At 42.9% G+C, this 27,706-nt stretch overlaps 1 protein-coding gene across 1 annotated transcript; it reads left to right on the plus strand.

Annotated features, from left to right (window-relative positions):
* The first annotated feature begins 264 nt into the window (after positions 1 to 264).
* On the plus strand, positions 265 to 27,581 carry mapk12a (mitogen-activated protein kinase 12a). The gene is made up of 12 exons (XM_042323256.1): positions 265 to 572; positions 20,623 to 20,752; positions 21,138 to 21,196; positions 21,411 to 21,522; positions 21,647 to 21,676; positions 21,759 to 21,806; positions 24,238 to 24,352; positions 24,702 to 24,773; positions 25,040 to 25,119; positions 25,208 to 25,286; positions 25,479 to 25,652; positions 26,122 to 27,581. The coding sequence occupies exons 1-12, from the start codon at positions 454 to 456 to the stop codon at positions 26,187 to 26,189; spliced, it is 1,086 nt and encodes a 361-aa protein (XP_042179190.1). The 5' UTR covers positions 265 to 453; the 3' UTR covers positions 26,190 to 27,581.
* Positions 27,582 to 27,706: the final 125 nt, after the last annotated feature.

Below are 27,706 nucleotides of genomic sequence, written 5' to 3' on the forward strand. Positions count from 1 at the left end.
AGGCCTGTAACAATTAATCTTACACACAGTCATACTTGTATTCGATCCTTGTTGTATTACATTGGATCATCTTCCAGGTGATCTAATAATAGGAATTGATTAGGGTGCTTTCTTGACAATCTATTCTACGGTGCAGAGTTATTTATCGAAATAGAACTCATACAACACTAATCAGCACTTGTATTGTGCACCCAGCATGGGTCTACATATGCATGTCCCTTTTTAGTTAGTGGCTGTCTTGTCACACTACACTTCATGAGACTCGGGAGTGGCTGTGCTGTGGTTGACCCCAGGCGGCATCTTATAGCTGCGCAAGCTGCGCGTTCGACGCGCTGCGCATTCGGTGACGAGAATGAATTCAAGAACACATAGGTAGGACAATGGGTGTGTAAACGAAACTGGGGAATCACTTCTTGGAACACGTACTAGATTTGTTAGATCGGGTCAAGTAAGATGTCGAGCCGGACCAGACCTGGCTACTGTCGCCAGGACGTGAACAAAACCACCTGGGAGGTACCGGAGCGGTACAGGGATCTAAAACAGGTGGGGACAGGGGCGTACGGTACAGTCTGGTAAGTGTCGTGGCAACTGGGGTGGGAAGATATGTCAGGCTAACGTTACGTGCTTTGTTGCACTTTGACATAGCTTTGTACAGGGCTCTCCAACACTGTTCCTGGAGAGCTACAGTCCTGTTTTTCACTCTAACCCTAATCTAGCGCACCTGATTTACTGAATGTTTAGTTTTTCGCAGTAGAACAAAACGAGAGAAAAGCTATAGCTTCTCTCGAGTTTCACACAAAAGAGGGCCACTTCCTTGTTTAAGGGACACATTTAATTTCTATCATATCAACCCATTTTGAAATTTCACTGCCTTTGGATTTCTGACTAGCCTCCCTGGTCTTTGCAATAGACCTACACATGTAATGTATGTCTGTAGAATGACAATCTGTATGATACAGCCCAAATAAAGCGTGTATTCTTATTACATACTTCAAAAGTGTACATAATCAAAAACGAAGAGAAACAGATGTGCTTTAAATCATTTGCGCATTGCCGTTGTACTCTAGACACAATACCTTTGTGTGGCTCACAGCATGAGGTCGTTACATTGTTATCAATGATTAACTCTGTGGGCGTATTCAGAGTTGTGTTGGCTGGCTGCATGGTTTTTGCAATTTGGGATCCTTGGGACGCCCTTAGTTACCCCCATTGAAGTTTATATTTAAAATTGTAAGGGTAAAATGCGCTGCATGGTAATTCAGACGTATGCATTTACGGTGATATGGCCTCTGCAGAAGTCAGGGCATTCACACTTCTTGCGCTTCTCCGAGCAGCACAGAGCTGTTGTGAAGAAGGTTGTCATGATGGTGAGTTTGTGTTTATACACTCCCGCCCTCACCTACATCAACCAATCATGTAATTGCGGAGCAACACTATGGCGCGAGATGCCTGCCAAATGGTTGAACATACGTATCGTTAGGATCGTAAGAAAAGCCATGCGTGAAACAAACGTTTTTAATAAAATATTTTCACATTTATTTATTCTCTCAACATCTTGCCAAAGCATGTTTTGTAGGAGGGGTTAATATGAATTTTAAATAATTTGACACAATTTATATGAATCGGGTCATGAACATATGGACTTTGAAATTAACAAGAGAGAGGTTAAACGTAGGCTAAGTCTGACATAAGCTTATTTCCACACTTTACAATAACTGTTGCAGTGGTCTTAGTCTCCGTATATAGGCTCTTACCGCCATTGCGACACTGAGAAAGGAGGAATAGGCTTTGGGGGTGCATGCTATGGGTGGGTGCTCCTATGGTGGCCAGTGAGCTGAGGGGCTTTACCTAGCAAAGACTTATAGATGGCCTGAAGCCAGTGGGTTTGGTTACGAATATGAAGTGAGGGCCAGCCAACGAGAGCATACAGGTCGCAGTGGTGGGTAGTATATGGGGCTTTGGTGACAAAACAGATGGCACTGTGATATACTGCATCCAATTTGCTCAGTAGAGTATTGGAGGCTATTTTATAAATGACATCGCTGAAGTCAAGGATCAGTAGGATAGTCCGTTTTACGAGGGTATGTTTGGCAGCATGAATGAAGGATGCTTTGTTGCGAAATAGGAAACCGATTCTAGATTTCATTTTGGATTGGAAATGCTTAATGTGAGTCTGGAAGGAGAGTTTATAGTCTTACCAGATATTTGTAATTGTCCACATATTCTAAGTCAGAACCATCCAGAGTAGGGATGCTTGACGGGCGGGCATGTGCGGGCAGCGATCTGTTGAAGAGCATGCGTTTTGTTTTACTTGCATTTATGAGCAGTTGGAGGCCACGGAAGGAGAGTTGTATGGCATTGAATCCCGTCTGGAGGTTAGCTAACACAGTGTCCAAAGAAGGGCTAGAAGTATACAGAATAGTGTCCTCGGCGTAGAGGTGGATCGGAGAATCACCAGCAGCAAGAGCAACATCATTGATGTATACAGAGAAAAGAGTCAGCCCGAGAATTGAACCCTGTGGCACCCCCATAGAGACTGCTAGAGGTAGGGACAACAGGCCCTCCGATTTGACACACTGAACTCTGTCTGAGAAGTAGTTGGTGAACCAGGCGAGGCAGTCATTTGAGAAATCAAGGCTGTTGAGTCTGCCAATAAGAATGTGGTGATTGACAGAGTCGAAAGCTTTGGCCAGGTTGATGAATACGGCTGCACATTATTGTCTTTTATCGATGGCCTTATGATATTGTTTAGGACCTTGAGCATGGCTGAGGTGCACCCATTGAACAGGCTAGTAATAAGGGTTGCAACAATTTCTGCAGATCATTTTAGAAAGAGAGGGTCCAGATTGTCTGTCCGAGCTGATTTGTAGGGGTCCAGATTTTGCAACTCTTTCAGAACATCAGCTATCTGGATTTGGGTGAAGGAGAAATGGGGCGGTTTGGGCAAGTTGCTGTGGGGGGTGCAGGGCTGTTGACCAGGGTAGGGGTAGCCAGGTGGAAAGCATGGCCAGCCATAGAAAAATGCTTAATGCTCAATTATCTTGGATTTATCGGTGGTGACAGTGTTTCCTAGCCTCAGTGCAGTGGGCAGCTGGAGGAGGTGCTCTAATTCTCCATGGACTTTACAGTGTCCCAGAACTTTTGGGAGTTTGTGCTACATTATGCAAATTTCTGTTTGAAAAAGCTAGCCTTTGCTTTCCTAAGTGCCTGTGTATACTGGTTCCTGACTTCCCTGAAAAGTTGCATATCGCAGTGGCTCTTCGATGCTAATGCAGTACGCCACATTTTTGTGCTGGTCAAGGGCAGTCAGGTCTGGAGTGAACCAAGGGCTATATCTGTTCCTGGTTCAACATTTTTTGAATGGGGCATGTTTATTATAGTGAGGAAAGCCCTTTTAAAGATTAACCAGGCATCCTCTACTGACGGAATGAGGTCAATATCCTTCCAGGAGACCCAGGCAAGGTCGATTAGAAAGGCCTGATAGCTGAAGTGTTTTAGCGAGCGTTTGACAGTGATGAGGGGTGGTCGTTTGACCGCAGACACATTACGGGCGCAGTCAATGAGGCAGTGATCACTGAGATCCTGGTTGAAGACAGCAGAGGTGTATTTAGAGGGCAGGTTGGTCAGGATGATATCTATGACGGTGCCCGTGTTTACAGATTTGGGTTTGTACCTGGTAGGTTCATTGATACTTTGTGTGAGATTGAGGGCTTCTATCTTAGATTGTAGGACGGCCGGGGTGTTAAGCATGTCCCAGTTTAGGTCACCTAACAGTACGAGCTCTGAAGATAGATGGGGGGCCAATCAATTCACATATGGTGTCCAGGGCACAGCTGGGGGCAGAAGGTGCCTATAACAAGCGGCAACGGTGAGAGACTTGTTTCTGGGAAGGTGGATTTTTAGAAGTAGAAGCTTGAATTGTTTGGGCACAGACCTGGATAGTATGACAGAACTCTGCAGGCTGTCTCTGCAGTAGATTGCAACTCCGCCCCCTTTGGCAGTTCTATCTTGTCGGAAAATGTTATAGTTAGGGATGGAAATTCCAGGATTTTTGGTGGCCTTCCTATGCCAAGATTCAGACACGGCTAGGACATCCGGGTTGTCAGAGTGTGCTAAAGCAGTGAGTAAAACATCCTTAGGGAGGAGGCTTCTAATGTTAACATGCATGAAACCAAGACTTTTACGGTTACAGAAGTCAACAAATGAGAGTGCCTGGGGAATGTGAGTGGAGCTAGGCGCTGCAGAGCCTGGATTAACCTCTACATCACCAGAGGAACGGAGGAGGAGTAGGGTAAGGGTACGGCTAAAGGCTATAAGAGCTGGTCGTCTAGTGCGTTGGGAACAGAGATGAAAAGGAACAGGTTTCTGGGCACGGAAGAATAGATTCAGGGCATAATGTGCAGACAAGGGTATGGTAGGATGTGAATACAGTGGAGGTAAACCTAGGCATTGAGTGACGATGAGAGAGGTTTTGTCTCTGGAGACATCATTTAGAGCAGGTGAGGTCACTGCATGTGTGGAAGGTGAAACAAAAGGGCTAGCTAAGGCATATTGAGCAGGGATGGAGTCTATACAGTGAAATAAGACAATCTCTAACCAAAACAGCAATGGACAAGACATATTGACATTATTGAGAGGCATGCGTAGCCGAGTGATCAAAGGGACCAGTGGGAGGCTAGGCGAGCTGGAGACAAGGCGATTCAGCCAGCTAGCAGGCCGGGGCTAGCAGAAGGGCCTTTGGGGGACGTCGCGATGGGAGTAGTCTGTTGTAGCCCCCTCGGACGGTTACGTTGGCAGGGCTCCGTGTAGGCAGTAAAAGGGTCCAGGCCAATTGGCACAATTAGGTATTGTAGCCCAAGAAATTGGGTGATGGTCCTCTTCAGCTAACAGTCCGATATGCTCTAGACAGCTAGCAGGCTAGCGGATGGGTCTTCAGGGGACGTCGCGACGGAGGAGCCGGTTGAAACCCCTCGGGCGGATTACGTCGGTAGACCAGTCGTGGTGGAATCGGTGGGGCTCCGTGTCGGCAGTAGAAGGGGTCCAGGCCAATTGGCAAAATATGTATTGTAGCCCAAGGAGTGGCTGATGGACCTCTTAAGTTACTCGGGAGATGGGCCTAGCACGAGGCTAGTTCCAGGCTCACTGGTGCTTGCTTCGGGACAGAGACGTTAGCCAGGGGGTTGCCACTCGGATAGCAGCTATCTAGTTGCGATGATCCGGATGAAAAGGTTCAGAGCTTGCGGTAGGAAACTGGAGATGTGGAGAAAGAGCAGTCTGGTATGCTCTGGGTTGAAACGCGCTGTGCAGGCTGGCAGGACAGACTAAGGTTAGCTGATGACCGCTAGCAGTGGCTAACTGACTAGTAGCTAGTTAGCTGGCTAGCTTCTGTTGGGGGTTCCGGTTCTAAAGTATAGAAAATAGCAGATCCATACCACATTGGGTGAGGCGGGTTGCAGGAGTGTATGTTGAAACTGAGGTTAATAATATAAAAATATATATACACAGGACATGACAAGACGAAGACAAAGACAGCTGAACTGCTGCGCCATCTTGGAAGAATGTTGAAGAACTTATAATCTCCATGCAGCACCACAGCACCATTCGCCTTCGGAAAAGCACCCCTCAGCCTCAGAAGATGCCCTTCTGGAGGCATGCAGCCATAGATTCAATTTGCCTACTAGCCAAGTAAAGTGCAGAGCATGCGTAATGTGTTCCACTCATCATTCCAACATATTAGAACATTTAATTCATCCTTCATTCAGTATGTCATCCATTCAGTCATTTGTCTGAGTTGCAATAGGAACTAAATCAAAGAGAGTAGAACAGTCTTATCCATTTGTTTGTTATCACTTCAAGTAAATTTTTAATTTAGGCATATCCAAATACAAAATAGGCCATCAACTTGGAGGCATTGCCATTCAGGCTATTATTTGGGGTACTGTTGTCTTGCAGAATCATTTTAGAACTCCATTTGTGTATTATAACTTTTTATTACAGGGCTCCGCTTAACAAGAGACCTTAGCTCACAGGCCTCTAATTATAGCCTCCTAATAGATTTTTAACAAAATACTTGAAAAAGCACATGCAGTGGCTGATCGGGACAACAGATCTGGCAATAAGAATAGGCCATGGATAGTTTTGACCATTTGGGGCCCCTTGGTTATTTCGCTCAGGACAGGTTATAGCCAACACTTAATCAATATTTTGTTTTGTCTCATTTATTGATATGGTTATAGCCTCTGTGTGATGGGGTTGTGCAATGCAAATGGCTATAACAAGCCTACACACAGAGTGGAATTCACAATACAACAGTCAAAATGCCTAATATAAGGCCTACAGTCCGTGCTCCCAAATACTAGAAAAAGTGTGATTCGTTAGGTTACATGATCACCACAGTAGCCACACACGGCTATAAAAAATTAATTGTGCAATTATATGGCTATTAAATAAGACACAACAGCATGACAGAATAAGCCTAGCCTACAACATTAATATTTTCTATTTTGCCGCCCAGGCAGTTATTCTAGACAAGGCTCTTCTGTGTCTTTCATTCTCAGACAAGTCATTTGCTTAAGGTCCAAGCATATACTATGCCATCTACTGGTATAACGTTGTTATTTAATGCAGTTCGAAAACAAGCTCAATACTTTTATTTTGGAAATGAAACCGGAAGCTGCAAAGTATCTCTAACGTCTGGGCTAGAGTTGCTTGATTGACTAGCTAACTTCGATTAACTACGTTCGGTTCGTCCTTTGCAGATGCCACATAAGTATAAAAATATATATGTAACCAAGTAAAGGGAGACTTAAAATAAGAATTGAATATGTAAATGTTAATTTAGAGTCATAACATAAGGTTTGTAAGTTTACAGATCAAATTTAATGCTTACATTTAATGTTTCACGCATGGCTTTTCCAAACAATTTCCGTATGGATTTTCTTACAATCCTAATGACACATACATTTAACCTCCACATTGTTACAACATTTCAGAGGCGCCCAGCGATGTGGTACGGAGCTCAATTTGTCATTTGCACGTCTCCAGAGGATTCACAATTGCGTCACACAATCCATAAGGCGCCTCCGACCACATTTTCAGATCAAGCATACATTGTCTCTTAGTGTAGGGTATGGACTTCCCAAGGATCCCGGATAGTACTAATTCTGGGTGAATGCCAATTTGTAACACATGATCAACTCAGTGTTCCAAAGGTTGCTTTTACACAGGCAATTCTGATATTTTTATCCACTAATTGTTATTTGGACCAATGACGTCAAAACTTCTCACGTCAGATATTTTTCAGATCTGATCCGATTGGTCAAAGACATTAGTAAAGAAGATATCCATCCTCTTTCCTACTTTTGAAAATGGTCAAAGTTAATTGAGGAGAGGCGGAGAGGAGAAGGAAAGTGGATGAAAATGTGCTTGTATGAAATGAGACCTTTTTAAAATAATTTGGTGTCATGATTCGGAAAGGTAAGATAGCTATCAAAAATGACAAGCTACTATGTGGGGAATTGTAGGTGGCTTGTTTCAGCTCATTGTATCATGTTATTGATACCATAACTGAGAGGTTGCACTTTTCTTGCACATTTGATCTTACACAGCCTAGTGCATTTTAGAGTTGAAGAACACCAACTGCAGATACACATGCTTGTTTTTGTGCATCAGAAAAGACGAAATAAAATGTAGAATCAGTTTGACAGGTGACAGGCATATTATTTTACTATTAGCATGCAGTGGGGATCATTATATTGTCCCAGTCAGGAGCCCAGGCTTTTGCCATTGATGGTAGAGTTCTCATCTCTGGACTGCACAAGGTTTGGATTGCATTCTGCTTAAGGCACTTGTCTCTCTCTACATTGGTCAGCTATGTTTGTGTCCAGGGTGGGATCCTTTCGATACACTTATGGGGTATGGGCACACAAATGCTCCTAGAGAGAAGGGGGAATACTGAAGCATGCATTGATGACAGTTCTACAGTCTCCATCAGAGGCCCAGGCTTTTTGCATAGATGGTAAAAGCTCTCATTTCTGGACTGTAACATTGTAAGATTGTGCCATCCATGGGACTTGATATACATTGATTGGTAGGTTACACTATATTTAGATACTTAAAATACTGCCTGATACACCTTTGCTAGTTTTCTCCATACTCAATAAATGGTGAAACACTATTTGTTATGGTGTTCTTTATTCAAATGTATAAGCATGTCAAAGGACAAAAATAGTACGAAATACAATAAAGTACCTGTAAGTACCTGATTATAGACACAAGGAAGCACATTAGATGTGCAGGACAACAGTATGTTGATGGCTGTAGATTCATGATTCGCCTGTTAGCATGGAAATAACTATAAATTAGCAGGGAGCTAATGCGACCATTACAATTAGAGCATGCTAACTCACTCTTACTGCAATAACATACACAAGCACATCCCAGATTGCGCCCAGGTACCACACACATATACAGTGGGGAGAACAAGTATTTGATACACTACCGATTTTGCAGGTTTTCCAACTTACAAAGCATGTAGAGGTCTGTAATTTTTATCATAGGTACACTTCAACTGTGAGAGACAGAATCTAAAACAATAATCCAGAAAATCACAATGTATAATTTTTAAGTAATTAATTTGCATTTTATGACATAAGTATTTGATCACCAACCAGTAAGAATTCCGGCTCTCACAGACCTGTTAGTTTTTCTTTAAGAAGCCCTCCTGTTCACCACTCATTATCTTTATTAACTGCACCTGTTTGAACTTGTTACCTGTATAAAAGACACCTGTCCACACACTCAAACAGACTCTAATCTCTCCACAATGGCCAAGACCAGGGAGCTGTGTAAGGACATCAGGGATAAAATTGTAGACCTGCACAAGGCTGGGATGGGCTACAGGACAATAGGCAAGCAGCTTGGTGAGAAGGCAACAACTGTTGGCGCAATTATTAGAAAATGGAAGAAGTTCAAGATGATGGTCAATCACCCTCGGTCTGGGGCTCCATGTAAGATCTCACCTCGTGGGGCATCAATGATCATGAGGAAGGTGAAGGATCAGCCCAGAACTACACGGCAGGACCTGGTCAATGACCTGAAGAGAGCTGGAACCACAGTCTCAAAGAAAACCATTAGAAACACACTACGCCGTCATGGATTAAAATCCTGCAGCGCACGCAAGGTCCCCCTGCTCAAGCCAGCGCATGTCCAGGCCCGTCTGAAGTTTGCCAATGACCTTCTGGATGATCCAGAGGAGGATTGGGAGAAGGTCATGTGGTCCGATGAGACAAAAATAGAGCTTTTTGGTCTAAACTCCACTCGCTGTGTTTGGTGGAAAAAGAAGGATGAGTAAAACCCCAAGAACACCATCCCAACTGTGAAGCATGGAGGTGTAAACATCATTCTTTGCGGATGCTTTCCTGCTAAGGGGACAGGACGACTGCACTGTATTGAGGGGAGGATGGATGGGGCCATGTATCACGATATCTTGGCCAACAACCTCCTTCCCTCAGTAAGAGCATTGAAGATGGGTCATGGCTGGGTCTTCCAGCATGACAATGACCTGAAACACACAGCCAGGGCAACTAAGGAGTGGCTCCGTAAGAAGCATCTCAAGGTCCTGGAGTGGCCTAGCCAGTCTCCAGACCTGAACCCAATAGAAAATCTTTGGAGGGAGCCCCGAAACCTGAAGGATCTGGAGAAGGTCTGTATGGAGGAGTGGGCCAAAATCCCTGCTGCAGTGTGTGCAAACCTGGTCAAGAACTACAGGAAACGTATGATCTCTGTAATTGCAAACAAAGGTTTCTGTACCAAATATTAAGTTCTGCTTTTCTGATGTATCAAATACTTATGTCATGCAATAAAATGCAAATTAATTACTTAAAAATCCTACAATGTGATTTTCTGGATTTTTGTTGTTTTAGATTATGTCACTCACAGTTTAAGTGTACCTATGATAAAAATTACAGACCTCTACATGCTTTAAGTAGGGAAACCCGCAAAATCGGCAGTGTATCAAATACTTGTTCTCCCCAGTGTATATGATCCAAGATGGCGTAGCAGTCAGACGTGTTTGTCTTGTCCAATCTTGTCCCATGTAAATAGTCGGTGTCATCGTTTTTCGTATATATTTTAATCTCACTTTCCACCTATGATCTAAATATACTTTCCTGCAACCCGCCCCACCCAATGTGGTACGGATCTGCTATTTTTATACATTATAACTGGAACCTCCATCAGGTGCTTACTAGCTAGTAGTCACTGTTAGCCACGGCTAGCGGTCTTCACCTTTAGCTCGGTCAATACCTGCCAGTCTGCACAGCGCAATATTGGACTGCTTTTCTCCACCACATCACTGTATTCCTGCTGCAAGCTCTGGGCCATTACACCGGATCATCGTAGCTAGCTAGCTGCAATCAAGTGGCTACAACTGACTTAACGCCTCTGTCCCGAAGCAAGCACCAGTTAGACTTGAGCTAGCCTCGAGCTAGGCCCATCTCCCGGCTAGCCGAAGAGGTATGCCTGCTAATTCGTGGGCTACAATACCTCTTTTGCCAATTGGCCTGGACCCTTTATTGCCGACACGGAACCCCGCCGATCCATCACGGCTGGTCTGCCAAGGTAATCGTCTGTGGTCTCAACAGGCTTTTCTGTTGCGTTGTCACCGAAGACCCAACTGCTAGCACCGGGCCGCTAGCTTTCTGAACGCCGTGCCTCCCACTCGCCTAGCATAGTAACGACTACCGAACAGCTCCTGGACTAACCTATTTCTGCTCATTGGACCCAGTGATCACTCGGCCACACATGCCTCTCTCTAATGTCAATATGCCTTGTCTTCTGCTGTTTTGTTTAGCTATCGTTTTATTTCACTGTAGTGCCCCTTGTCCAGCTCAACATGCCGCAGATAGCTATTTTGTCACACACCTCACACATGGGGAGAAATTGTTGCAACCCCTAATACTAGCCTGTTCAATCTCTCCTTCGTATCGCCTGAGATCCCTAAAGATTGGAAAGCTGCCTCGGTCATCCCCCTCTTCAAAGGGGGAGACACTCTAGATCCAAACTTTTACAGACCTATATCCATCCTGCCCTGCCTTTCTAAAGTCTTCGAAAGCTAAGTTAACAAACAGATCACCGACCATTTCGAATCCTTATCCACTATGCAATCTGGTTTCCGAGCTGGTCATGGGTGCACCTCAGCCACGCTCAAGGTCCTAAACGATATCATTACCGCCATAGATAGTACTGTGCAGCCATTTTCATCGACCTGGCCAAGGTTTTCAACTCTGTCAATCACCACATTCTTATCGGCAGACTCAACAGCCTTGGTTTCTCAAATGACTGCCTCGCCTGGTTCACCAACTACTTCTCAGATAAAGTTCAGTTATAAAATTGGAGGGCCTGTTGTCCGGACCTCTGTCAGTCTCTATGGGGGTGCCACAGGGTTCAATTCTCGGGCCTACTCTTTTCTCTGTATATATCAATGATATCGCTCTTGCTGCTGGTGATTCTCTGATCCACCTCTACACAGACGACACCATTCTGTATACATCTGGCCCTTCCTTGGACACTGTGTTAATAAACCTCCAAACGAGCTTCAATGCCATACAACACTCCTTCCGTGGCCTCCAACTGCTCTTAAATGCTAGTAAAACTAAATGCATGCTCTTCAACCAATTGCTGCCAGCACCTGCCCGCCCGCCAAGCATCACTACTCTGGACGGTTCTGACTTAGAATATGTGGACAATTACAAATACCTAGGTGTCTGGTTAGACTATAAACTCTCCTTCCATTCTCACATTTAAGCATCTTCAATCCAAAATTACATCTAGAATCGGCTTCCTATTTCGCAACCAAGCCTCCTTCACTCATGGTGCCAAACACACCCTCGTAAAACTGACTATCCTACCGTTCCTTGACTTCAGCGATGTCATTTACAAAATATCCTCCAACACTCTACTCAGCAAATTGGATGCAGTATATCACAGTGCCGTCCGTTTTGTCACCAAAGCCCCATATACTACCCACCACTGCGACCTGTGTGCTCTCGTTGGCTGGCCCTCGCTACATATTCGTTGCCAAACCCACTGGCTCCAGGTCATCTATAAGTCTTTGCTAGGTAAATCCCCGCCTTATCTCAGCTCACTGGTCTCCATAGCAACACCCACCCATAGCACACGCTCCAGCAGGTATATTCCACTGGGCATCCCGAAAGCCAACACCTCTTTGGCCGCCTTTAATTCCTGTTCTCTGCTGCCAATGACTGGAACGAATTGCAAAAATCACTGAAGCTGGAGACTTATATCCCCCTCACTAACTTTAAGCATCAGCTGTCAGAGCAGCTTACCGATCACTGTACCTGTACACAGCTCATTTGTAAATAGCACACCCAACTACCTCATCCCCATATTGTTATTTATTTTGGCTCTTTTGCACCCAAGTATCTCTACTTGCACATCATCTCCTGCACATCCATCACTCCAGTGTTAATGCTAAATTGTAATTATTTCACCACTATGGCCTAGTTAATGCCTTTCTTCCCTAACCTTACTACATTTGCATACACTGTACTTAGATTTTTCTATTGTGTTTTTGACTGTACATTTCTTTATCCCATGTGTAACTCTGTTGTTGTTTTTGTCGCAATGCTTTTCTTTATCTTGGCCAGGTCACAGTTGTAAATTAGAACTTGTTCTCAACTGGCCTACCTGGTTAAATAAAGGTAAAAATAAAAAATATATGTGTGTACAGTGCATTCGGAAAGTACTCAGACCCCTTGACTTTTTCCACATTTTGTTACATTACAGCCTTATTCTAAAATGGGTTAAAATATATATATATATATATATACCTTCAGCAATCTATACACAATAGCCAATAATAACAAAGCGAAAACAGGTTTTCAGAAATACCATATTTACATAAGTATTCAGACCCTTTGCTATGAGACTCGAAATTGAGCTCAGGTCCATTCTGTTTCCATTGATCATCCTTGAGATGTTTCTACAACTTGATTGGAGTCCACCTATGGTAAATTCAATTGATTGGACATGATTTGGAAAGACACACACCTGTTTATATAAAGGTCCCACAGTTGACAGTGCAGGTCAGAGCAAAAACCAAGCCAGGAGATTGAAGGAATTGTCCGTAGAGCTCAGAGACAGGATTGTGTCGAGGCACAGATCTGGGAAAAAAATGTCAAAATATGTCTGCAGCATTGAAAGTCCCCAAGAACACAGTGGCCTCAATCATTCTTTTGGAACCACCAAGTTTGGAACCACCAAGACTCTTCCAAGTGCTGGCTGCCCGGCCAAACTGAGCAATCGAGGGAGAAGAGACTTGGTCAGGGAGGTGACCAAGAACCCGATGGTCACTCTTGACAGAATTCTAGAGTTCCTCTGTGGAGATGGGAGAACCTTCCAGAAGGACAACCATCTGAAGCACTCCACCAATGAGGTCTTTATGGTAGAGTAGCCAGACTGAAGCCACTCCTCAGTAAAAGGCACATGACAGCCTGCTTGGAGTTTGACAAAAGCCACCTAAAGACTGACACCATGAGAAACAAGATTCTCTGGTCTGATTAAACCAAGATTGAAGTCTTTGGCCTGAATGCCAAGCGTCACGTCTGGAGGAAACCTGGCACCATTCCTACAGTGAAGCATGGTGGTGGTAGCATCATGCTGTGGGGATGTTTTTCAGCTGCAGGGATTGGGAGACTAGTCAGGATCTGAGCAAAGTACAGAATGATCCTTGATGAAAACCTGCTCCAAAGTGCTCAGGATCTCAGACTGGGGGCGAAGGTTCACCTTCAAAGCACACAGTCAAGACAATGCAGGAGTGGCTTCGGGACAAGTCTCTGAATGTCCTTGAATGGCCCAGCCAAGGCCCAGACTTCAACCTGATCAAACATCTCTGGAGAGACCTGAAAATAGCTGTACAGCAACGCTCCCCATTCAACCTGACAGAGCTTGAGATGATCTGCAGAGAGGAATAAGAGAAACTCCCCAAATACAGATGTGCCAAATGTAATGGATGTGAAACGCTAGCTTAGTTAGCGGTGGTGCGCACTAAATAGTGTTTCAATCGGTGACGTCACTTGCTCTGAGACCTTGAAGTAGTAGTTCCCCTTGCTCTGCAAGGGCCGCGGCTTTTGTGGAGCGATGGGTGACGATGCTTCGTGGGTGACTGTTGATGTGTGCAGAGGGTCCCTGGTTTGCGCCCTAAAGTTATACTGTTACACAAGCTTGTAGCTTCATACCCAAGAAGACTTGAGGCTGTAATCACTGTAATCACTGCCAAAGGTGCTTAAACAAAGTACTGAGGAAAGGGTCTGTTTTTGCCTTGTCATTATGGGGTATTGTGTGTAGATTGATAAGGGAATAAATCTTTTTAATCAATTTTAGAATAAGGTTGTAACAAAATGTGGAAAAAGTCAAGGGGTCTGAATACTTTCCAAACACTGTAGATACATACGCACATCAGGACATGTACATAGTAAATATGAAAATAGAATACAGTATTTCAGAAAGTGCGATTTCCCCCTATCTGCAAGCATGACCAATGGCATAACACTGACATCTGACTTGAACCAACCAATTAGAATACATAAACATGAAATACATATTTCTGCAGTGTCTAGTGGAAACGTAACCAACCCTGTTTGTTCTTCATGAAACGTACGTTATGGAAAACATCTCGCACTAAGTCATAGTTGTAGAATAATGAATGGATTGGCAAGATTTTGGCACTGTCAACCTTTAGAATGTTAGTAGTTACAATCAATTATATCACCTAAATGTACTCACATTTACTGAACATTTAGTATTTGAAACACATTAATTTCCCTACTGCTTTTTCTATAATCCTACAGCCTCTTTCTCATTCTCCATACTTTATACTCCAATGCATTCGATATTATGCATGCCCACCATGGTGTTGGGCAGCTGCTATTTGAGAACTCATCTGGTTTAGAAATAAAACTGAAATCAAACTGATCTTATTGCACACCTGTTTTTTTTATATAGAAGATTGTATTGCAAGGTATGCTATATGTGTAGGCTATTCCACATGTATTGGCTAATATGCATATGTCGTTTCTAGCATACAGTAACTTATGACACATCTTTTATCTGCATGTTTTTATTTGGGTTTCTATGCAAATTAAATGATTGAATGTTTCTTTAAGCGTTCAGCTAGTTACTTGAAATTAGACAATCATGCCAAAACATTATTCAAAATTGAATTCACTGACAGATAACTATTGAAAAACTAGCTTCCTGAACAGGCACATTGACGTTAACAGCAAAGATGTTTAGAACTGTGTGTTTACAGCTGGCTAGGCTAGTCAACTGTAACAGGCTAGCTTTCAATAAATTAGCTAAACGGTCAACGGCGTTACCTCTTCATATGATCAAGACCATTCCTATTGCATGCTACATATTTAAAGTGTACTCGAAAACAGATATTTATACTTTTTCAGTCTTTTGGAGTTGACAGCAGATCACGATTTCATGTGAGGCTGTTTACATCTTAGAAGCAGGCCATTGGCTGCATTCATCACGAGGGGTATGTACGGAAGTTCTGATTGGTTTCAAGTGTAGAAGTTCCCAAATTTGAAATATACTATTTTTCTAAGAAAATGTGTAAGAATTAAAGGTGCCAACAAATGTTGTCATATATAAAATGTAAAAAAAAAACATGCTCCTCCCTCGACGTAGATCGATCAACTTCACTGTTTTCTGCGTCGGCCCACCACATAATTGAAGCCACGGAAGTTCAAGGCTGACCACAGTCCTGCATGTATTGTTTGCAGAAAACAGAATTCCTCATTATAGTGAATTGAAAATTGGCAATCTTCATGTAAGTAATTGTTTTCCCCGAAGACAATCTCAGTACCAATAATTGCTTCTAATACACCAGATGTAAGTCATTGAGCCAATTATACCATTTTAAAAATCGCACACATAAGTAGTTATAAGGATAATTTAGTTGATAATAGCAGCCTGTAGTACCCAGGTTGTCCTTCAACTGGAGTTAGCCTGCAACGTCACTTCTTGGAGTAGCTCAAACTGCGCATTAATTTGGCTTCAAAAGAGTATTCACATAGGAATGAATGGTGTCACATGATAGATGTGTCTTTCATATATACAGTAACATGTTCTATCACAAAGAAGCTTAGAACAATGAGACATATTCCACTGGATGTATAAAGGATGTATAAATATGAAGCATCCGCTTGGCGTTTCCACTCACTTCCAAATATGGTAGTGAGTGGAATGGAACAAGATGGATTTTGGCCAACATTCTGCACATTTTCTCATCGATGAAACATTTGATCTCAATGCAGTTTTCTGTTCCCAAAACCAGAATCTATTATGAACGAAGTGGACAAAAGTTTTAAAAATCGCGTTGTTTAGGAGTGCAAAGTCGAATGTAGCATTGCTTTCTAGGTTTGAGTGAGAAAGTGTATTGTAGCCCTGCTACCGCCAGATGGCGTTATTATTCTTTACATCTTTTGTAATTTTTGTCAATTTCAAAATGAGAAAAGACCTAAGGACTATAGACTAATGGGTTGTTACATTGTGTTAGTCTATTTAAAAATCAAATCACATTTTATTCATCACATGCGTAAACAACAGATGTGGACTAACAGGGAAATGCTTACTTACGTGCCCTTCCCAACAAAGCAGAGAGAAAGAATATAGAGAAATAATAGAAAAGTAAAACACATAATAATTATAAAAAGTAATAATAGATACATAGTAAAAATAACTTTCCACCATACGAGGTGTATTAGTACCAAGTCGATTAGCAGGGTTACGAGGTAATTGAAGTAGGTATGTACATATGCATACATGTACATACATGTGAATTGTTAGATACTACTGCACTGTTGGAGTTAGGAACACAAGAATTTCGCCACACCTGTAATAACATCTGCTAAATATGTGTATGTGACCATACAATGATTTGATAACTATGATTAAAGTGAAAGATGGTAAACAGTAGCAGCAGCGTATTCACTGTAATGAGTCAAAGTTAGTGCACAAGGGTCAATGCAGATAGTCCTGGTAGCTATTTGGTTAGCTATTTATCAGCCTTATGGCTTGGAGTTAGAAGCTGTTCATGTTACCGCTTGCCGTGCGGTAGCTGAGAGAACAGTCTGACTTAGGTGGCGGAAGTCTTCTGACACCGCCTGCTATAGAGGTCCTGGATGGCAGAGAGCTTGGCCCCAGTGATGTACTGGGCTGTCCACACTACTCTCTGTAGCGCCTCGTGGTCGGATGCCAAGCAGTTGCCCTACCAAGCAGTGATGCAGCCAGTCAAGATGCTCTCAATGGTACAGCTGTATAACTTTTTGAGGATCTGTGAGCCTGCCAAATTTTTTCAACCTCCTGAGGGGGAAGAGGCATTGTTGTCCCCTCTTTACGACTGTGTTGGGGTGTTTGGACCATGATAGATCCCGAGTGAATGTGGACACTGAGGAACTTGAAGCCCGTAACCCGCTCCACTACAGTCCTGTTGATGTAAATGGGGGAGTGCTCTCTCATTTCCTGTAGTCCACAATCAGCTCCTTTGTCTTGCTGATGTTGAGGGAGATGTTGTTGTCCTGGCACCATACTGCCAGGTCTCTGACCGTCCTATAGGCTGTCTCATCATGGTCGGGAATCGGGCCTACCACCTGTGTGTGATCTGCGGCCACGCTTTCGTGGGTGTACAGAAAGTACAGGAGTGGACTAAGCACACACCCATGAGGGGCCCCTGTGTTTTATTATTTATTTTTTTAACCTTTTTTTAACTAGGCAAGTCAGTTAAGAACAAATTCTTATTTTCAATGACTGCCTAGGAACAGTGGGTTAACTGCCTGTTCAGGGGCAGAACGGCAGATTTGTACCTTGTCAGCTCGGGGGTTTGAACTTGCAACCTTCCGGTTACTAGTCCAACGCTCTAACCACTAGGCTACCCTGTTAAGGGTCAGCCTAGTGGATGTGTTGTTGCCTACCCTCACCACCTGTGGGCATCCCATCAGGAAGTCCAGGATCAAGTTGCAGAAGGAGATGTTCAGTCCCAGGGTCCTTAGCTTAGTGATGTTTATGGAAACTGAGCTGTAGTCATTGAACAGCATTCTCACGTAGGTGTTCCTTTTGTCCAAGTGGGAAAGGGCAGGGTGGAGTGCAATAGAGATTGCTTCATCTCTGGATCTGTTGGGGCGGTATGCGAATTGGAGTGGGTCCAGGCTTTATGGGATGATGGTGTTGATGTGAGCCATGACCAGCCTTTCAAAACATTTCATGGCTACAGATGTGAGTACTACAGTGTGATAGACATTTTAAACAAGTTACTATGGCGTTCTTGGATACAGGGACGATGGTGGTCTGTTTGAAACATGTAAGACACTTGCCAACTTGTCGGCGCATGCTCTGAGTATGCGTCCTGGTAATCTGTCTGGCCCTGCGGTCTTGTGAATGGTAACCTGTTTAAAGGTCATACTCACATCGGTTACAGAGAGTGTGATCACACAGTCATCCAGAACAGCTGGTTCTCTCACACATAATTCAGTGTTGCTTGGCTCGACACGAGCATAGAAGGCATTTAGCTAGTCTCTTAGGCTTGTGTCACTGGGCTGCTCATGGCTGGGGTTCCCTTTGTAACCCGTGATAGTTTGCAAGCCCTGCCACATCCGACGAGCATCAATCAGTGTAGTAGAATTCGATATTAGTCCTGTTATGAAGCTTTGCCTGTTTGAAGGTTCGTCGAAGGGCCTAGCAGGATTTCTTATACACGTACAGGTTAGTGTCTCGCTCCTTGAAAGAGGCAGATCTAACTCAGTGCGGATGTTGCCTGTAATCAATGGCTTCTGGTTGGCATATGTACGTATAGTCACTGTGTGGACGATGTTGTCAATGCACTTATTAATGAAGCTGGTGACTGATGTGGTAAACTCCTCAACACCATCGGAGGAGTAGATGTAGAGTTTTTTTTCACCTCTAGTTGCAAAGGTGACATGCTGGTAGAAATGAGGTAAAACGGTTTTCAGTTTCTCTGCATTAAAATCACCGGCCACTACGACCTTTGCCTCTGAATGGGCATTTTCTTGTTTGCTTATGGCCCTATACAGTTCCTTGAGTGCGGTCTTAGTGCCAGCATCAGTTTGTGATGGTAAATAAAATATAATGGATGAAGATTCTTCGTAAATAGAAGGGTCTACAGCTTATCATGAGGTATTCTAACTCAGGCGAGCAGAACCTCAAGACTTCCTTAATATTAGAGCTTGCACACCAGCTAACAAAGAGACACACACCACTCCCCTTGAGCTTACCTGACGCTGCGGTTCTGTCCTGCCGATGCATAGAAAAAGCAGCTAGAATATTATCGATGTCCTTGTTCAGCCAAGTTTCAGAGAAACATAGGATATTACAGTTCTTCAGATCCCGTTGACAGGACAGTCTCGAACAGAGCTCGTGTACATTCACCAATAGAACAGAGGGTAGAGGTGGATTATTTACTCCCCTCCATAGTTTCATCAGGGTACCCGCACTTCGGCCTCTATATCTCTGTATCTTTCTCTTCAGGTTGTCTGGGATTAGGGCCTGGTCCGGGGCTAACAGTATGTCCTGTGCTGCCGACTCGTTGAGGTAGAAATCTTCATCCAAATCGAGGTTAGGGCTGAGCTAAAGCAGTGTTTGTGAGTCAAGGGCGGATCCCGAAAATGGTTCTTCTTACAAAAACATCTGCAAAGTCTGAATGGTTTGAGCTACAAACTATTATGACCCATCTATGAACAGCTGAAACTCTTACGGACGCACTGTTTTTCTCTATGACGCTCACAAGTCACACGAGTCGTTAGAAGGTAAGAAGTTATTCTACATAGAAGATCATAGGAAATCACAGGACATAGTGTCTATAATACTGTAATAAGCTCACAGTTTCTGTCACAAACTCCAAACTCCACACAATTGTCACTGACTAGTTGGATATTAATTTCCCACTAAGCAAACAATTTCAGGCTTTTGCTTGGCAGACCTGCCACGTCTACTCCCGCTCCTCCTCTCTGGCGCTCGTTGTCACCAGTTTACTCATCATTACACACACCTGCCACCATCTTTACGAGCACCTGCGCTTCATGAGACTCACCTGGACTCCATTACCTTCCTGATTTCCTCCCCTATATCTGTCATTCCCTTTGGTTCTTTCCCCAGGCGTTATTGATTCTGTTCCTGTGTTTTATGTTGGTACGCTACTCGTGTTTCAGTTATTATTAAATTCACTCCCTGTACTTGCTTCCCGACTCCTAGCATACACGCTACAAGACCTTTTTTGTTTATTGACATTTTTCAATAAAATCAATGAATATAAATGTTTATGTCAAATAGTTTTGTGTTCTACTTGTAACCCTGGTTGTCCGCAAAAGAAAATGATAAAACAGAAAGTCGAGAATTCCAGCTTTTTCACTGTGGGAGGCCTGGGACCAATGGAGTTGAAACAGAAATAACCTGATTCTGCGTTTGTATAGGACTCAAAGCTCAAATGTATGTTTTAAATAACTATTTGAGAACCAGAGAACCTTGTACCACTCTTCCTCTCTCCTTCCATCTCACCCTCATCTCCATGTCCGTCTCCAGCTCTGCGGTGGACTTCAGGACAGGCACCAAGGTGGCCATCAAGAAGCTCCACAGGCCCTTCCAGTCTGAGCTCTTTGCTAAGAGGGCCTATCGGGAGCTGAGGCTGCTCAAACACATGAAACATGAAAATGTAAGACTTGCAAGCCAAAAGTCCGAAATCAACCCTTATCCAATTTAATTGCACTACTTTAGTCCTTAAGGGTTGCAGTCCTCAAGGTTTTTTTGCACCCTGAGTGACACTTAGGCTACTTGCTTGCAATTACTAAGTGATTGCCTTGTGTAATCCACTCCACACACAGTCTCTGATTAAATGGCAAGATGAAAACCAGAGAGGCTCCCGAAGACCAGAGTTATGCAAACCTGCCCTAAAAACACTAGGCTTATTAGCAATATACTGTAAGCTAGGCCTATAGGGTGTTTTTTTCTTACTGTATCTCCCCTCCAACTGCTATGTAACAACCTGATCAAAACCTAATATAAGTTGTTTATTTTCCTTGTTCTCTCTCTGGGGTTAGGTGATTGGCCTTGTGGATGTATTCACTGCTGACCTCTCCTTAGACAGATTCCATGATTTGTGAGTACCCTTTTGTTTTTTTTTCCATATTTGTTCACGAACTTCAAGTAAACAAAAATGGAAGTTGGAGACACAATATCCACATTCCATACCACTGGATGTTTAGCAAAGTCAAAGTTCCATCTTCTCTCTCCATGTTGGTTGGTCATTGCGAAGATATATAGACATTTAGTCTCTCTCTGACTCTCTCTGTCTCTCTCGCGCTCTCGCTCAGCTATCTGGTGATGCCTTTCATGGGAACCGATCTGGGGAAGTTGATGAAGTTACAGCAGCTCTCAGAGGACAAAGTACAGTTCCTGGTCTATCAGATGCTGAAAGGACTCAAGGTGTGTCTCAGTCACACACAACCTCATAAATACTTCTATACAGTACATGCATGAATATAAATATGTGTACACTCTGATATTGTATGTTATTGATGGAAGTGCCTGTTGTATTCTTTTATTACAGTATATCCATTCTGCTGGCATAATTCATAGGGTAAGTGAATATCCTTTTTCCTGTGTGTGTTTGTGTGTGTGTGGCTCCTCAAAATGACCCACTGAATGTTTTGTATCTGCAGGACCTCAAACCAGGGAATCTGGCTGTTAATCAGGAATGTGAGCTCAAGGTACCCAGTCACACACCCAGTGCTCTGATATCCTATAACATATCATATGAATTGGATTCATAACATATCATATGAATTGGATTCATAACATATCATATGAATTGGATTCGTAACATATCATATGAATTGGATTTGTAACATATCATATGAATTGGATTTGTAACATACAGTATCATACGAATTGCATTCGTAACATACAGTATCATACGAATTGGATTTGTAACATAACATACGAATTGGATTCGTAACATAACATACGAATTGGATTCGTAACATAACATACGAATTGGATTCGTAACATATCATACGAATTGGATTCGTAACATATCATACGAATTGGAGTCGTAACATATCATACGAATTGGAGTCGTAACATATCATACGAATTGGAGTCGTAACATATCATACGAATTGGAGTCGTAACATATCATACGAATTGGAGTCGTAACATATCATACGAATTGCACACACAAAAACAGGGACAACTTTTGGCTCGTGAGCACCACTTTCAAAACTACTGGCTGAAAGAGGGCATCTTTAATAGCCTTTGCACAGACCAACAGACAACATTTCTCTCCGTTGACTTTGTTGTAATGGTTTGATGCCTGAGCACAGTTTTGCAGCAATAATAACTTCCATAGTATTTTGTAGTGTTATAGATGTTATGATGTAGATACAACGGTATGGTGCAGTTATGAACTGCTATTTTGAAGGATGTTTTACTTATGATTGTGATACATTTGAAGTCGGAAGTTTACATGCACCTAAGCCAAATACATTTAAACTCAGTTTTCCACAATTCCTTACATTTAATCCTAGTAAAAAATTCCTTGTCTTAGGTCAGCTAGGATCACCACTTTATTTTAAGAATTTGAAATATCAGAATAATAGTAGAGAAAGTGATTTATTTCAGCTTTCATTTCTTTCATTACATTCCCAGTGGGTCAGAAGTTTACATACACTCAATTAGTATTTGGTAGTATTGCCTTTAAATTGTTTAACTTGGGTCCATTCCTCCTGACAGAGCTGGTGTAACTGAGTCCAGTTTGTAGGCCTCCTTGCTCGCACACGCTTTTTCAGTTCTGCCCACAATTGTTCTATAGGATTGATGTCAGGACTTTGTGATGGCCACTCCAATACCTTGACTTTGTTGTCCTTAAGCCATTTTGCCACAACTTTGGAAGTATGCTTGGGGTCATTGTCCATTTGGAAGACCCATTTGCGACCAAGCTTTAACTTCCTGACTGATGTCTTGAGATGTTGCTTCAATATACCCACATAATATTCCATCCTCATGAAGCCATCTATTTTGTGAAGTGCACCAGTCCCTCCTGCAGCAAAGCACCCCCACAACATGATGCTGCAACCCCCGTGCTTCACGGTTGGGATGATGTTCTTCGGCTTGCAAGCCTCCCCCTTTCACCTCCAAACATAACGATGGTCATTATGGCCAAACAGTTCTATTTTTGTTTCATCAGACCAGAGGACATTTCTCCAAAAAGTATGATCTTTGTCCCCATGTGCAGTTGCAAACTGTAGTCTGGCTTTTTTATGGCAGTTTTGGAGCAGTGGTTTCTTCCTTGCTGAGCGGCCTTTCAGGTTATGTCGATATAGGACTCGTTTTACTGTGGATATAGATACTTTTGTGCATGTTTCCTCCAGCATCTTCACAAGGTCCTTTGCTGTTGTTCTGGGATTGATTTGCACTTTTCGCCGCACCAAAGTACGTTCATCTCTAGGAGACAGAATGTGTCTCCTTCCTGAGTGGTATGACGGCTGTGTGGTCCCATGGTGTTTATACTTGTGTACTATTGTTTGTACAGATGAATGTGGTACCTTCAGGCATTTGGAAATTGCTCCCAAGGATGAACCAGACTTGTGGAGGTTTACATTTTGTTTTCTGAGGTCTTGGCTGATTTCTTTTGATTTTCCCATGATGTCAAGCAAAGAGGCACTGAGTTTGAAGGTAGGACTTGAAGTACATCCACAGGTACACCTCCAATTGAGTCAAACGGTGTCAATTAGCCTATCAGAAGCTTCTAAAGCCATGACATAATTTTCTGGAATTTTCCAAGCTGTTTAAAGGCACAGTCAACTTAATGTATGTAAACGTCTGACCCACTGGAATTGTGATACTGTGAATTATAAGTGAAATAATCTGTCTGTAAACAATTGTTGGAAAAAGTACTTGTGTCATGCACAAAGTAGATGTCCTAACCGACTTGCCAAAACTATAGTTTGTTAACAAGAAATTTGTGGAGTGGTTGAAAAACGAGTTTTAATGACTCCAACCAAAGTGTATGGAATCCTCTGACTTCAACTGTATGTGGTTGTTTTACCTACATTGGTTGAATGCAGAGAGCATCAGCAGAATGACTAAAATGCTAATGTAATGTCCAGTAATAATAAGAGTGTGTTGTGTCTGTGTCAGATCCTGGACTTTGGGTTGGCACGGCAGGCGGACAGTGAGATGACAGGCTACGTGGTGACCCGCTGGTACAGAGCCCCTGAGGTTATCCTCAGCTGGATGCACTACACCCAGACTGGTCAGCAGCACACCACCCTAACTCTCCTCTTTACTGGTCCGGGATCAGATGTGTTGTTAAGTCGCTGATGGTTTAGGCTAATACTGGAATACAGACAACAGATCCTGGATCAGCTTTTTTAACAAGGATGTAAATTCATCTGACTGGTCTACATAGATGACAGAGTCAACTGAATGCGTTAAAGCCTATGGAGACTGGTAGATTGTCCACAAGGTAGTGCTCAAGCCTGTATTTTCTGCCTAGTGATGAATGCCCTTCAACATGGTTCTACCAGATTTAAACACCAACCATGTTAATGGAGGTCCTTTCTATCAGTTAACAGTATTCTCTCCCTTTCCTCTCTTCTCAGTGGACATCTGGTCTGTGGGCTGCATCATGGCAGAGATGCTGTCAGGGAAACCACTGTTCAAAGGCAATGACCGTATCCTGAGCTGACCTGCCCATGAGCCCTCCTATCCACGGTTGCACAATACACATATGAAACTCTATTACTGTGGTTAATGTTGTTTATGTTGGAATCATACTTGCTTCCATTCTTAATTTTCGGTTTGACTGACTAGAACTAGATTAAAACCTTATCATGGCCAGGTGGATTTGTTTCACTTTCACACTAGACGCAATGTATTTCCCGACGAGGATGTGTTCAGTATGTAGTTTGACCTTTGAACCTTGACCTGTGGAGCACAGACCTGGATCAGCTGACTGAGATCATGAAGGTCACAGGGACACCCACTCAGGAGTTCATCACCAAACTGCAGTCTCAGGATGTGAGTCATGTACTTACATGCCAAACACATACTATAGGTCTACATGCACACAGGCCTTGATTAAATAGGTTGACGTTCTCTTTCTCAGGCTAAAAACTATGTCAAAAGCCTTCCCAAAGTGCAAAAAAAAGACCTTCAGGCACTCTTTTCCACAGTCAACCCACAGGGTAAGACCATCACCATGTCATGTATAGTGGATCTGCAGTATCTCATCGTCATGAAAACTGTTCCTATGTCTCCTGTCTGTATCCCTCTGTTTAGATGTGTCCATTCCCTCCTCTTGGGTGTATTGAGACTCTGATGATACACTTTAAATGAAAATTGACTTGATTCTATATCTCCCTTCCCGTCATCTCCAGCGGTGACAGTTATAGAGCGCATGCTGCTGCTGGACCCAGAGAGCAGGGTGACGGCAGCGGCAGCCCTCGCCCTGCCATACTTCTCAGAGTTCAGGGAGCCAGAAGAGGAGACCGAGGCCCAGCCATACGACCACTCTGTAGACAACTCTGACCTGCCTCTGGAGCAGTGGAAACGTAAGGAGGAGGGGAAGGCTGGGACAGAACCCAGGTTGTATTCATTAGGCTCCAAATGGAAGATTATGTACTGAAACAGGGAGGGTTACCCGGACTTGTCCATTCGAAGCGCTCGTTTTCTGTTGCAAAACGTTTCGCTACTATGTGTCCTAATGAATATGATCCCAGGACAGAGGTGAGGAGGTGTCAATAGGGACCTGTTTGTTTTCATTGGTTAACATTATAACATAAAACTACTATTTAAGGCATTTTTGAAAGATATCCAGACAAGTTCTGGGGTGGTATGACAGTCAGGCCTCTCTGGAATAGGGACTTACTTTTGATGTGTTGCTGATGGATTTAACAATGAGCTACCTCAATATGCATATTTTCACAATTTCATTCTCTTCCATGAATTTCAATGATAACCTTCTCTATGTAAACACTGTTATTGTATCTGTCTTCTCTTTCTCCTTCTGTTTGTTTACAGGTCACACGTTCACAGAGATCCTGTCTTTCCAGCCCATAGTGGTAGAGTCCAGGGAAACCGCACTGTAAGATGAAGCGTCACACAAGGGAAAACAACCCCTCCCACCACCACCACCATTTTTACAAGTCTGTCATCCTCTGTTCAATCATCATTCTCAGTCCATTGTGTGTGTGTGTGTGTGTGTGTGGGGGGAGGGGGTCCTCCTCTTGTGTGTAGTTTTTCAGCCATTTTCACACCAATGTGTTGTTGCCTCCTGTATAAAGCCCATATTCAACTGAAATTCTAGGATGTTTCCTTGTGTGTGTGTGTGTGTGTGTGTGTGTGTAGCTGTGTAGTCTAAACATTTGTCTGTAACCACTACTGATCTTTCCTAAACCTTGTAATTCCCTCATATTGCCTTAATGAAAGAACAATAGCATACAGCCAAACAACATCTGAAAACCATTTACTAAAGTGTAAGCACAGAAGCAGTTTTCTGCCAAGGAATGCACACACATAAAAATCATTGGTAGCTTGTAAAATGTTGCGCAAAAAAATCTATTTGTTTATTTGCCATTTACTGTAATATTTCCTTACACTGGTTGTATTTTTTATTAAACCCAGTTGTTCAAAAAAAAAATCCCAGAAATGCCACTATGCAAATATCATGCCATTAGGCTACTTACCCCAATATGTAATCAATATAGCTTTTTTTTTTAGATGTATGTAAAAATATTTATGTTTGATGATGGGAACATGCAGTGAATGCTCTGCCTGTAATAAAACAAGGCAACAGTAAACATGTCGTCCCCCATGAATTATGCAGCGCACCCCCAATTGCAATATTGCGTGTACCCACAAATGATCCATTATTATTGACCAGATACTCAAGTTGCCGCTCTAACAGTGAAAATAAATGTCTCCAAAAAGGGAAGGCAGTTAGCCTGGGTACCAGGCCAGGGCTTGACATTCAGGTAAATTTATCCATGATCCATTATCACCGGGCCAAGATCACAGGAAAGCAAGTTATATTCAATTGTGGGTGATTTCATGTTTCATTTGCAGTCTGGGCAAGTATCTTATATTATAGCCAACCATAAAATCTGATATTTACACTGTTTGTTTGGAGAGAAAAAATGTAAAACCATCCCCCCCTCGCAATGATGCCATATAGCCTATATTAAACCGTTTAAGATGTAATATTATCCAGAAATGAGCTCAATAACAAATTGATGAAAAGCAATATCTTTAGGTACATAGTCCATATTAATCAGGCAGGTGTGCTATTTTAGCAATAAGCCTTATCACCTGTCTGATGCAGCATCGTGACTACATGGCTGAAGCATGGGGTTGCTCCTCTGCATCGTTTACCACAATGGGCTAATCATTAGCTAGATCGCAGACATATACATATGATCTTGTTGCTTGTTTAATGTCCTAAAAAGAACTCTCACTGGCACTAATAAAATCATGGGATTGTATTAGTGCAGTGTAATTGTGTGAATTGTACAATGACTAATAGGTTTACCATTTATGCATTGGAATGGCTGACGCACTTCCCGTGGTTACGCATGGGCTAAAGGCTGGAGCTACTTCTTACAAGGAA

The sequence above is a fragment of the Oncorhynchus tshawytscha genome, linkage group LG06 (assembly GCF_018296145.1).
Source record: "Oncorhynchus tshawytscha isolate Ot180627B linkage group LG06, Otsh_v2.0, whole genome shotgun sequence".
In the NCBI taxonomy this organism is placed as follows: Eukaryota; Metazoa; Chordata; class Actinopteri; order Salmoniformes; family Salmonidae; genus Oncorhynchus; species Oncorhynchus tshawytscha.